Source organism: Hydra vulgaris, chromosome 15 (genome assembly GCF_038396675.1).
Source record: "Hydra vulgaris chromosome 15, alternate assembly HydraT2T_AEP".
NCBI classification, from domain to species: domain Eukaryota; kingdom Metazoa; phylum Cnidaria; class Hydrozoa; order Anthoathecata; family Hydridae; genus Hydra; species Hydra vulgaris.
Window position 1 is genome coordinate 19,668,299 of NC_088934.1, and position 14,205 is coordinate 19,682,503.

The window sequence follows — 14,205 nt, forward strand, 5'->3', positions numbered from 1 at the left end:
ATTATTTAGAAAAACAAAATACAGGCTTCTTACTTACCCTATTAGCATTACTAATAAAAATTTGATCATGATTGAAGGAAATCACTTTTTAGCCAACAGCGCTTTTACCTGGTTTTCTCAGAAAATGACTCTTAAAAAAATAAAATGCTTCCGTTTTCAGTTATTGCTAATGGATGGTGTATTTTGGTTACAACTTTTTTAAGAGTATTTTTTTGTGACGCGTGTTTATTTTGTGTTTCTTTAGCTAGAGTAGTTTATAGTTTTTAAAATTTTATAAAATTGGAGATACACAATAAACCACCTTGCCCCGGTAACTTGACCACAGAACACATTTTTGATTTTTACATTTTAATTTTTATTACAAAGTTTTCTACTTGTTGACTAGTAAACTGAAATCTCAACCAAGTTTTCTACTTGTAAACTGAAATCTCAACCAAGTTTTCTACTTGTAAACTAAAATCTAAACCAAGCAATCAATTATTATGGTAAAACAAACATACTGACTAAGAATTATTGCTTCGTGAGTGAAAGTTTTGCAAAATCTCAGGCTTTTCAAAACATTTGCCATCTTGCCTAGTCTTTTTCTCTTTTATTTTTATAAACACATTACGTTTAAATAGATGTTTTTGGTTAGTACTTTTGCAATATGAGGTTATTAAGGCATTAATACCAGTTTTTAAAAAACTCATATTTAAACGGGCCAGGAACCAAGCTCTGCTGTATCCTCCTCTGGGTTGTACAAATAGTTTTTCAACTGCAATGACTTAATCATTAAAAAAAAAGGTTTTATTTAATGGCATGAAGTAATTGAATCTATTTCTGTCAAACGTTCTTTATTTCCGTCTAGTTTTTCAAAAGTTCACATAGCTGTGCCTTTGTTTATAAAAAATCCTTTTTTTATTACTTTTTATTTGGCCTCTGTTTTCAAAACATCTGCCACTTTTCGTACAAAAACAGTGCAAAAAATCGTTAACGAAATGATTTTTAACGATTGTTAACGAAATGATTTTCTTAAACATTTTTTAAAGCTCTAAACACTTGTTTACAAGTCTTATTTTAATATATGATTTATCCGCTGGTTTTCATATTATTTCTATTAACAAGGAACATTTATGCTATATTATCGTACATTCATTACTCAGCTTTATTTTAATTTTCACAGACACAATTTTCGTCTTTTATTATTATTCAGAGAATTTCTTATCTAAATCTTTAATTTAATTTAAATCTTAAATTTAATTAAATTAAATTAAATATTAATAAAAATCTTTAATTTAATTTAAATCTTTAATTTAAATCTTATTTAAATATTTAAATTGTTTAAATCTTTACATTTTTTCCATTAAATTTTTGATAACTTGCTTATATATAAAGCGTATATATATATATATATATATATATATATATATATATATATATATATATATATATATATATATATATATATATATTTTGTGTTTCTATATGTTATGTTGATTTTCATTGAAACTAAATAAATACGTTTTTTGTTAGATTTTCGTTAATTAAAATGGACAGCTTCCTATAAACAAAGTGGATATACTTCAGCATAATAATGTTATACTTTTGAATTTAATTTTTTTAAATAATTATTTAGAAGAGGAGTTCAAAAATATTAAGTAAAAACTTTTGAAAAAAACCAAATATAAATTTATTTCGAAAAGTTATAGGTTATTCCACAAAAACACAAAGGTTTCAAAAACTTTTGTATAATTTAAATATTAGGAATTAGTTTTTAAATTAATTAAAAATTGCGTCATACGTTTCACTGTAACGACTTTTCGACGTTAAGCTTTTTTTATGCTTTCTACTTAGAATTTTAGTTGCAATATTTTTATTACATATTTTTATTCCTAAAATATATAGAAAGCCTGAGAAACAAATTGTATCTCTATCTACAATCTGATCTTGAGACACTCTTTGAATGAGAACGGAGATCTCTAAGATGGATTTTTTTTTCTTCAAATAGTAATTTTTTTTTCTTTCCACATGATTAATTGAGCTGATGGGGGTTGATTGAACGTTTTATTTCTTGAAGTTTGATTTGGTTCATCATAAAATAAATGATTAATGGAGCTTCATGCAACTATTGCTCTCTTAATGGAGGAAATATGTTGTTATGAACCACGAGGAACCATGTAGGAACATAAACCTAGACAATATAAGTTATCAAAATATTTAATCTTAAATCAGAAACTAATACTCTTTTACATAGAGACATCAGCCATAATGCCAAGTGATCTAACGAAAACAATTAAGGGTTTTAGAGTGTTTTAAGAGTCATAACCTTTTAAGAGTTTTAGAGTGTTTTAAGAGTCATAACCTTTAATAATTTTATTCATGCACTGAGCCTAATTTTTTTTTGGTTCCTTTAGCAGGAGGTGAAACTTTGCGAATAAGATATTTCCTTCACTGAATCCGTCACTAGTCTGATACTTTTTTTCATGAAGCCAAAACTTGTTTGTTTGATTCGGTGTGAGCTCAACTAAGAAAAATATTAAATATTTTATAAATTTAAAAATAAGCCAAAAATGTTGTTAAAAACAACAATTTACTAGTTTTCAATGAGTTATTTTTATTTATTAATTATTTATACTTATAAAAACTATGCCGTTTTTGACTTTAGCTAAGCCAACTCCCGTGCAAATGGTTAAAATTATCCAGGAAAACAGCGCTAAGGTATTTACATTTAATGGTAATGCTAAAAATGGCGCGTTGTGAGGCTTCCAAGAAATTAAACTAAGTTTTTCTGATGTTTATTTCCAATAAATTATTATTTTTGAAGTAAATTATTCATAGTTACTTTTAAAGCGTTGGTAAAACTTAAAGCATACACAAAGTTTGATATAGTTCGATATAGATATAAACTTTAAAAGGCTAATAAAAAATAATAACTGAAAAAAGTGAATAATTTGCATTGCAGTTGATATTGTGTGCATAATACAAATTGTATATGGAATAAAAAAATACAGTATTTGTTTTACTAAATACAATAAATACAACAGTGTTGTCAGTGTTGTTAAAACACTAACAATAAATTAAATTTAGTTATGATTTGATGTGCTGTGATTCTTTGTACATATATAAGAAAATGAATTTATGTTTATGAAACTATTATTTACTATATGATTGTAACGGTACGTATTAAAATAGTAATACGTGTGTTTATAAATATATAAAATGTGATGATATGATGTGGTTTATGTTTATCAATAAATAAATATATATACACACACTTACACTTTAATTTAAAAAATGCTCACTAATCTAGATAGTTTTTCAAACAAAGAAAAACAAACCAAATTAAGATCTGTAGGTAAGACCTACAGAGAAGTTTATAAACAGACTTCAATTTTTTTTTGAATAGTTAGCAACATGAAAAAGCACCATAATTTGAATGGAACTACAACTGATATTGTTGATAAAAGCAGTAAAAAAACTTTTGACCAGCTCAAAAGCTGCTCAAAAGATTGCTGACAAAGTTCAAAATCACCACAAAATCATGATTTCAGCTCAAGCTATCTGAAATAGAATCCAAGAGCAAAGATTATACGGTAGAGAAGAAAAACCCTAGACATGAATCAAAGTTCAATTATTGTTTGCAAAGAAAAAATGTGGACATGCTCATTGAGTATTGGGAGAAAGTAATTTGGAGTGATGAATTTGAATTTAGCCAAATATGATTGGATGGTCTGCAAAAAGTCTGGCTAAAGCAAGTCAAGGCATACAAAATGAGGTGCTTAAGAGGAACTGTAAAATATGGTAGTGGAAATGGCATAATGTTTGGATTAATGGTTTGGCATGGATCTGGCAAGTTGTAATTGATTGTATCAACTATGAAAGCTAATTTGTATATAGATGTTTTAAAGTTAAATTTGAAACATACTGCCATTGGAACAAAGAAATATTATTAAAGAAAAATGATATTAGTGTGGTGGAACAGCCTTCCTAGTACCCCAACCTTAATTATATTGAGCATTTGTGGTATACTCTAGACCGCAAAATTGGATATCAATCTTACAGAAGACAAAGTGATCTAAACGCAGGCAAAGTCAAAGCATTGGAAAAAATAACTCCAGAAGATACGAATTGATGCCTGAATTCTTTCTTATTTGTATCTTTTTTTTTGGAAGAAAATTTTTGATGAATATAAGCACAGTTAATTTTTTAGATCTAAAGAGACTTCGTAGTCTCCTTAGGTCTATACAAAAAACTTCACTGTTGACATCATTCTTTAAGTATTTAGAAAAAGTTTTGTATATAAATTTATTGAGGATTTAGGTATCCTCTGGTAGTGTCTACATTTTAAGGACATAAAACGGCAAGTAAAAAAAAAGTTGCCCTGTTTTACTTTTTCTTTTTAATTTAAAAATGTGTCAGCAGAGTTATTAGTACTTATCTAACCTTATTCTGAATGACTCTGTGTGTGTGTGTGTGTGTGTGTGTGTTTATATATATATATATATATATATATATATATATATATATATATATATATATATATATATAATTTATTTATAGTATGCTTAGTATGTGTACAAAATTGAATTTTTGACACAGATAATGGACAGATAAATAAAAAAAAGAATGTCAAATCAAAAGAGGTCATGGAAGCTACGTAAGTAAACTATTATGTTTTTATAAAAATGAATATAAATTTTTATGAAGTCCTTGGTAGTATGCATTCTGCTTGCTTGCACTTAGCTTTTGGTTTTTGTTATTTTAACGTTATTATCATTTTATAATTTAGCCACTATTTATTGTTTGAGTTTTTATATATTTTAATATATAAAAATCAATATGATATGTGATAATAGCTGATCGTTATGAAACGTTTTGTTATGTTTATTTTTGTTACGTTTTATTTTGTTACGTTTTTTTTGTTACGTTATTTTGTTACGTTTATAAACGATTGTTACGTTTACAAAATTCTTGTCATAATATTATTAAAGTTAATTGATGTAATTTATTAGTCAAGTCATAAGCTATTTTTGTATATAATTATGCCCTCGAGAATTTTTGTTTCTGTATAAAAGTTGTAAATAGAATTTAATAAAAAAGAGTCAAAAAATAAAAGTAAAACAAAGTTGTCGTAGTAACAAGCCATTTCGGCAGTATGGCATCTATAGCGAAAATGATTGAAAAATTTGATGGATCTGGAGATATTGTAGTGTGGCTGAAAAAGATCAAACTGGTGGGAGAGTTGCAAAATATGAGTGATCTTTAATTGATCATTCCGTTGTTTCTTGAAGGCAGTGCGTTTGCATTATATGAGCAACTTAGGGAGAGCCAAAAAAACCACCGCTGCAGACATTGAAAAAGCTTTACTAGATGCATTTGCACTCGATGGTTTCCAAGCTTACGAGCAGTTCAGAGATCAGAGATGGAATGACGGTGAATCTGTTGATGTGTATTTTGCCAATTTGCGTCAACTATGGGTTTAGCCAACATTGAAAGCGAAGAATTATTGTTAAGAGCGTTCATAACTGGATTGCCTGGTAAAATTTCAAAGCAGCTACGAGCACAAGTGAAAATATTTAGAATCAGTTTACAGGATGCATTAAACCATGCACGAGTACTCATGACGGAAAAAACAAAAGAAGAGTATGTTTCAACAACATTCTCTGGTTTCTATAAACATGTTAAAAAACCATCCGCTACTGATTTTAACTGCTACAATTGTGGCAAGCTGGGACATGTTGCCCGAATCTGTTTTTCGAAGAAACGAATTGTTAGTGATGGAATAAAATGCTTTAGATGTGGAAAATCTGGACACATTTCAAGATTTTGTTTGTTGCATCAGGGAAACTTAAATGGGGAAACGCCAGCGCTAGCTGTTTCCCTAAACAACTAACGGCGCTTCCAATATGTACTGTGCAGGTGAACACCTTTGCAGGAAAAGCACTGGTTGACAGCCGATGTGCTGGAACTATTATTTCAAACAACATGGCTCAGAAAGCCGGTGTTCGTATCAGAAGAAATGAACTAATGGTGTTGGCTGTTAATGGAGAATTTGTGAAAACGGAGGGAGAAGCTACAGTAACATTGATTATTGAAGGAAAAAAACTCAAAACATCAGTTATGATTCTGAAAAGTGTTGTCAATTGTATTGATGCTATTATTGGTATGGATGTCATTAATCGCTATGGAGGAGTGCATCTGTACAATGGAAAAATTGAATTTGGTTTTGATCCAATTCATGCAGAGAAACAAGCTGTTGGTATAAAGGACAAGGATTTTGATGCTTATTTTGATGGTACAAAGTGGACTGCTAAATATAATTGGAAACAAGGTCAACCCCAACTGAGAAATTCTGTTACGCAGTACAAGGTAAAACCCCAGTTGTTACATCAATTTAATGACGAGATGGACTTGATGGCGAGATGGTTAAAAAATGGCTAGTTGAAACCATGCAACAAAGAGAAAAAAAAGTACAAAAGGGGTTGTCCCATTAATTGCTGTTGAGCAGGAAAATAAAGGAAAGATATGACCTGTTCTGGACTTTCGAGAATTAAATCAGTATGTTAATTTACATAATGCCTCAAGTGACGCATGTGATGAAAAAGTTAGAAAATGGAGAACTGTTAATGACAAATTTGCGACGCTTGATCTTAGATGCATTTATATGCAAATACACATTGATCCGAGTTTGTGGGAGCATCAGAAGGTAGTCTACAAAGAAGAAAAATACACGTCTTGGTGTGTTATGGCGTGTTATGGATTGGTAACAAAAGAGCCGGTGCAATGTGATATTGCACGAGTGTTGGGTTTGCAACTGTTTAGAAATGAAAAAAAAGAGCTTTGTTGGAAACGTGGAAACATCATTCCAAAGTCTCAAGATATCAAAACTGAAAAAGTAACACGACAAAAACTTTTTCAATATGTGGACACTTACTAGGTCACTATTCTGTTGGAGGGTGGCTCAGAAGGAAATGCTTCGGATGATCTAATCGGAGATCAAGCTCAGTCATGGTTGATCGAAATATTGCGCCGATTAGAAGTTTGTGACTCTGTGAGAGGGAAATGGAATGCCAAAGGAATTCAAAATGGAGCAACATTGTGGTGTGATGCAAGCAGCATGGCAATAGTGGTTGCTATAGAATACGATTGCGTAATAATTGAGGATGCAGTCTGGCTTCAAAGTATAAATGATGTTATGCATATTAATAATGCTGAATTAGATGCTGTGGTGCGTGAGATAAACCTATCTGCTAAGTGGGATATAAAGAACTGTTACTGATTCAGTAACAGTTCATGGATGGCTAAAAAGTATGCTGACTGAAAGTCATAGGATTTGATCAAATGCATTATCAGAAATGCTTATTAAAAGAAGACTTTCTTTATTGCAAGACTTAATAAAAGAATATAATATAAACATCACGTTGAAATGGGTTCCGTCCTCCAAAAACAAAGCTGACGTGTTGACAAGAGTTCCAAAGACTTGGTTAAATGAACTTTCACAAAGAGGTGCTAAAGAACTATGTGGAGTAAGTATTGCTGAAGAAATTCGTAATTGTCACTCAAAGCATCATTTTGGCGTTAATTGGACAATGTATACAGTGCAACGAAGACTTTCGCATGTATTAAGTAAAGATGTTGAAGAATGTGTTTGCAAATGTTGTCAATGTAATTCAATTGATCCATCACCAATAAAATGGGAAAATGGAGTGCTAGATGTACCAGACACATGGTATCGAATTGCTTGTGATGTGACTCACTATAAAGGGTTGCCATATTTAACAATGATTGCCTGTGGACCTAGTTGGTTTGCAATTTGGAGGAAGTTGCTTCGCGAAGATACCAAAAATGTAGTAAGTCAATTGGAATCCGTATTTAGGGAGCATGGCCCTCGCTAGAACTGTTGATGGATAATGGAGCGATGTTTAAATCCAGTGAATTTTCAAACATATGTGAAAAATGGTGTGTAAAAAAGAAGTATAGATGTGCATATAGACCATCAGGAAATGGGATTGTGGAGCGTAACCACTGCACAGTAAAACGAACAGCTGCAAGGGCACAAATATGTCTGTTAGTACCAGTATTTTGGTACAATGCAACACCAATGGTGGGAACAAAGGAGGAATCTGCACCTGCTTCTCAAAAAAATAAGTATGTTTGGCATCTACCAATTCAGGAGGAGAAAAACACTGAAATTCAGGAAAGATCACGACAAGTTATGAAAACTTATAGAATTGGAGAAAAAGTTTATGTTCGCCCCGCTGATGCAAATTGCACTTCAGTTTGGAAAATTGGTACTGTAACTGACATACTCACAATCACAAATATTGAAGTTGATGGTGTATCAAGACATGTGAGAGATGTGAGAATAGCTCCTGCCTCAAAGTCTTCAAAAGCTTCAGGTAAAATTGTTATCAGTGAAGAGGTTGACAGTGATGAAAGTGATTTAGAAGATTTAGACATTTTTGCTGCACGAGAGGATGGAACCGAAGAAACAGTTGTTGACGCTGAGGAGGAAGCTGACAGCAGAGAAATCATCGATTATTACCAGCGATCAGACGATCAACCAGAGAAAGAAGAAAGCCAACATATTTAAATGACTATGTTACTTAAGAACTTTAGTTCTTGGGGTAATGTGATAATAGGTGATCGTTATGAAACTTTATTGTTACGTTTATAAAATTCTTGTCATAATATTATTAAAGTTAATTGATGTAATTTATTAGTCAAGTCATAAGCTATTTTTGTATATAAGTACGCCCTCAAGAATTTTTGTTTCTGTATAAAAGTTGTAAATAGAATTCAATAAAAAAAAGTCAAAAAATAAAAGTAAAACAAAGTTGTCGTAGTAACATGATAATTAACTAATAATATGATAACAAAAATAAAAATTAGTCTTAAATACTGTTCCTAGCATCCAATCCAGTATTTATGGTTTAATTATGGTATTAATACTTTCTTTATACATTTTTTAAATATATTAAACTTTCTTTATACATTTCTGCTGGATCTAGTTTGATGGTCTAAATACAATATAAAATAAATATGTCAAAATTCTATAGTTAGATATGATTTAATAAAAATCTTTTTTTGTTGTTATTTGTACTTTTAACTGCATTCTTTTATTCCTCTAATGATAATTTATGAATTCGATTTGTTTTAAATATTATTACTTTTAATCTAGTTTAATCTAAGATTTCTACTTTAATATACCTTAATATAATATAAACTAGGTAGTGAAGCACATAATATTTAAGTATTTCAGGGTTTGTCATAAATAACTTTGTAAAGCTTTTTTTTTAATATTTTGCTTGTAAATCCCCCACCCAAAAAAAAAAAAAAAATTTATTAATGTGTTTCTTATAGTTGTCATTAATAAGAAGTACCTTCCTAATTTAGTTTTATAGTTATATTTAATATAAACTTTTTTTGATGCTTTAATGACTTATATTCTTTTATGTACCCTTGAGGATACTCTTTTAAATAAGGATAAACACTCTTTGAGTTTTACCAAAAATATTGATTTCTTAACATTTGTTTGTTTGTTTTGCCTTATAATGCCACTTTAAGATTTAGCATCATTGTTGAATTAGTAATTGTTTAGGAAATCAAATCAAAAGTAAATTAAACTTTCATAAATAAAAAAATGTGTTTTAACAAAACTTCTATATTAAATAAAAATCAAGAAAACTAAAATTTAAAAATTAATTAAAAAAAAAAACAAGCTTCAGCAATGGAAATTCCTAAACTAAAAGTAAAAAGAAAAATTAAATATAGTCAACTAACTTCAAATTTTCGTTATTAAAAAAATATATATTATGTACACATCAGAACATTTAAAAAGAGTTTGAAACTGTCACCATATTGCAGCTTATAATAGAAAGTTTAACATTTTGTAATAAACACCCTCAAAACTGTTTTTCTCATATCTCGCTAAAAAAGAATTTATTTGTCAGTTATGTTAAGAAAAATTATATTTTGATCAGTAGAACAAGAAATAATAACTTACTTGAGCAGTAACCATGTATTATGTTTGTAGAAAATAATAAGAAATAATAAGTAATAAGAAATTCAGTAAGCAACCAGTGTTTATTGTTGAAAAAGCCCCAGAACCACTGCTTTTAAGAACATTAAAAGAAATAGTTGAAAAATAGGTATAAGATATTTGAAGAAGAACTAATGGATTCTTCTGGGTAAACTGATCTTCTTATTGCATAAAAGCTTCTTCACAAAAAAAACTTTCTTTTTTTTTTTAATCACATTTCAAGGCAGTTTAATTGGATTGTTTGATACCTGAATAAAGAGTTGATTTACATTTTACAGGAAAAGTAAACTACAACTCAAGGGTTTTTTTAAAATTTAATAAATTAGACAATATATAAAATAAAACTATATTTAAAATTAGCCAATATATAAAATCAGACAAAATATAAAATTAGACAATATATAAAATTAAGTCTTTAAATCCTTATCTTTAGACCTTTATTCTGATGCTTTTTGCTTTTTAAAAAATTTATATGACTTTTATTAATCTTTTGTTATATTGAACATTCTCTATTCTGCAAACTTTATCTGCTACTATGAGTTGTTTTATGCTTCTTTTTTTTAATTATATATATTAATTTTTTAAATCATATTTATTATATATGTATTATATATTATTTCTTATAAGCATTTTTTTTTCTCTCTTTTTTTTTAATTTAGTAGTATTTTACAAACATTTGTTCTACATACATTTATACACAGTTACTTTGTTCTATATACATTCATTCTTCATTTGTTTATACATATCTACTTTGTTCAACATGCATTTTTTTACATTAATTTATACATATCTACATAACTTATTCTTTATTAATTCATTCATACGTTAATTCTATATTAATTCATCTTATTTTGTTCTTAGCTATATTAAAAAAATTAATTAATTTAAAAAAAAAAATTGCATTAAAATAGCAAAATGTGCATTTGTCATGCTTAAATTATACCAACCAATTACTGTATATTTTAACTGATTGCTCTATATTTAATGCTTTTAGAGGAGTTTGTAGCTCACAGTGCAAATGTAACATGTTTAGCTATGGGACCAGCCTCAGGAAGAGTGATGGTTACTGGTGGTGAAGATAAAAAAGTGAATATGTGGGCTGTTGGAAAACCTAATGTTATACTTGTGAGTTACTTAAATTATTTTTTATTCTAAAGTTTTTTTCAACTACATTTACAACTATTAATATTATTATATATCTAGCTATTAATATTATATATATATATATATATATATATATATATATATATATATATATATATATATATATATATATATATATATATTGCTTAAAACTTATATTTACCTTGAATAACTATTGCTCATCCTGTAGTTTTTTTAATTTTTTTCTGGTAAGCTTCTTCGTCACTGACTTTTCTCTTGATTTTTTATATATTTTATTGTCTCAATTTTATCAGCATGTCCCTGTCTGCTGTCAGACTTTTTACCTGTCTTATTTCTTTGACCCTATAACCATGTGCAGCTGTATTCACATCTCTCCGTTAAACTAACGGAGAATTTGTGCGTCCGTTAAGAAAGAAACTCTAAATGGTCGGTTATAAAATAGAGGAAGGTAAATGGCATTCTAATCCTTTTGTTAAAGCTCCATTTATTAACCGCTCCGATAATTTTTTCAGTTATAATTCCTCCGTTAGCCAGCTCCGTTAATTAATTTTTGTGCTGTTTTTGTCACCACGTCTAAACATTGCGATGCCAACATATGATGATTTTGTTTATTTGGTAAATTGCAGCATATGATTTTTTAAATGATTGCTGACTAATTTTTTGAATTTAATTAAAACCCGCTACAATTAGAAAAATTCAAAGAGTTTGTATCTGCTTAACACTTAGTTTCTTTTTAATTTTATGCTTATGGATTCAGCACATTTCAATAAATTGCGATCTTCTTTTTCGCACCAACATAGAGGTTTTATTCTCCTAGTGTTTAAACTATATATTAACTCCAAAATGAGTTATGTCAAAATGAACTTTTCTAAGGCTAAAATGAGTCTTGAGTAGAATACATACAAATAATTTTATTCAAGTTTTTATTTATAATATATAAATATTCTCTAAAAACCAAAAAAAATTAATAATATTTCAAAAACATCTAAAAATAACTCTTAAATAATATTTAATATTAAGTGCTTATCCTTGTTTTTGACACAAAAAGCAAAGGTATTTTTGTAGAAAAATTGTGCCCAAATTCTTTTAATTATGCTTGATGTGGTTTCAACATAGAAAGTTCTGTGTAACCTCTACTGGGCTTTGAATTAGAGCATATAGAAACCTTTATTTCCCACCCAATCCATATTTTGTTGCTACAGTCTTGAAATACATGGCTGTGTACATACCATAAAGTGGTATGATACAATTATGCAGTGTATGATTATGTAATAAAAAAATATGGATTTGAAAGGCAAAAATGAGTTCAAAATATCAAAATAGTTTTTTTTTAAGTTGCACTTGATATATTTAACTAAAAGTTTATCTTTTTAAGATCATCTTTTTGTAAAATAATTATTAAAGGGCGGAAGGAAAAAATCCATGCTGCTACCTTGGCTGCAGCATTTAGATTTTATAGTGAGCTTGTTATAAAATATCACTTAGCATGTGTCTGTTATAAAGTTGATATTGTTGATTTTTATATTTTATTTAATTGAATTCACATACAAGCTAAATAAAATTATATATGTTCAGCTTATATCATTTATTATAAAAGTAAAAGGGAACTTATAAAGGCAATAAATGTATATATATATATATATATATATATATATATATATATATATATATATATATATATATATATATATATATATATATATGTATTTATATATATATATATATATATATATATATATATATATATATATATATATATATACACACACACACACATATACTATCTTATTTATGCTGATGATTTTGTCATGTGCACCATAACCAAAGATTTCCAAAATTTACTTGACTTATGACAAGTCATGCATTGAAATGTAGTATAACTTTAATCAATAAGATTATTCCTAAAAAGTTGAGCTTAATTAGAGATATCTCAATAGCCAGTTTGGCTAATAAAATAATTGTTATTACATGGTTGGGTCAAATTATTATACTTTGGAAAAAATCATATACTCAACTTTGGAAAAAATCATAAAATTGCTTAAATATGCCAAAATGAAACTAACTGTAGCATTATTCTATTCATCCACAAGTCTTTACAGATAGGTTTTCTGATTAGCTACTACTGTCTGCAATAAACAGGCAAAATATAGGCAGCTTGTTGCAGTTTAGAACTTATATATCTAAAAGCAAAACGTACACTCGTCTAAAAAGTCCAGTTTTCAGCCATTTTGAGATGCTTGTAAATTTTTCTAACACTTTGTTTTGATCTAAGATTAACAGCATATAAGACCATTAGACCCAACTATCTGAAAATGAAAACATTATAAACTTGTCAAATCCCCACCAAAAATGCCAGCATTTTTAAATTACCATATTTTTCAATCACCGACGGTTGTATGTGTTACTAGAAACCAGTGCCCCTCTAATCTGCCAACTGGCCTATGTAAAGGGTGCAACTAATTATAAGTCATTTCTTAATAAAAGAAAAGATATGATTGGTTGTCCTCTCCTTGATCTGGTCTTTATAGTAGATAGGGACACAAATAAAGGAGGCAGTAACATTTTAGAGACCTTCATTATGGTTTAAATAAAGGTCTCTAAATTAATTTAGATAATTAGGTACCTAATATCTAAATATCTAAATTAATTTCAAAATGAAACCATTGTTCCTTTAAATTCTATTTTATTATAGGTAATTAGTGGTGTTTATGTGGTCTGGACCCCTCCCCCCCTTCCTCACTAAAGTGGGGGGGGGGGAGGGGTTTGGGGTGGCACCAATCAAATTCAACTAACTTTTAGTAATTTGATTAACTTTTGTTAATTCACTTTTAAGACCATTACATTGTATATTTGCTGGAAAATCTCGCACACATTTTTGATAGTTACTATGAAAATTTGAATCTTATGGTAAAAGCATTAAAAAAATGCAATAAAGATATAACGGCCTTAAATGTATATTCATTGTATATTCAAATGAATTCTGCATGTTTCATGCTAGAAAATGAATGCTTATATCTTTGTAAGTTGGTTGCCCTTCGTCCCCCCTTTGATTGTAAATG

At 28.6% G+C, this 14,205-nt stretch overlaps 1 protein-coding gene across 1 annotated transcript in view; it reads left to right on the forward strand.

The window, feature by feature from the left end:
* The first annotated feature begins 4,502 nt into the window (after nucleotides 1–4,502).
* The window catches only part of LOC136072037 (katanin p80 WD40 repeat-containing subunit B1-like), a 60,048-nt gene continuing 50,345 nt past the window's right edge, over nucleotides 4,503–14,205 (forward strand). Inside the window, 2 exon segments of the mRNA XM_065820003.1 lie at nucleotides 4,503–4,636; nucleotides 11,016–11,146. Of these exon segments, the coding sequence (XP_065676075.1) occupies nucleotides 4,606–4,636; nucleotides 11,016–11,146 (162 nt within the window). The 5' untranslated portion in view covers nucleotides 4,503–4,605.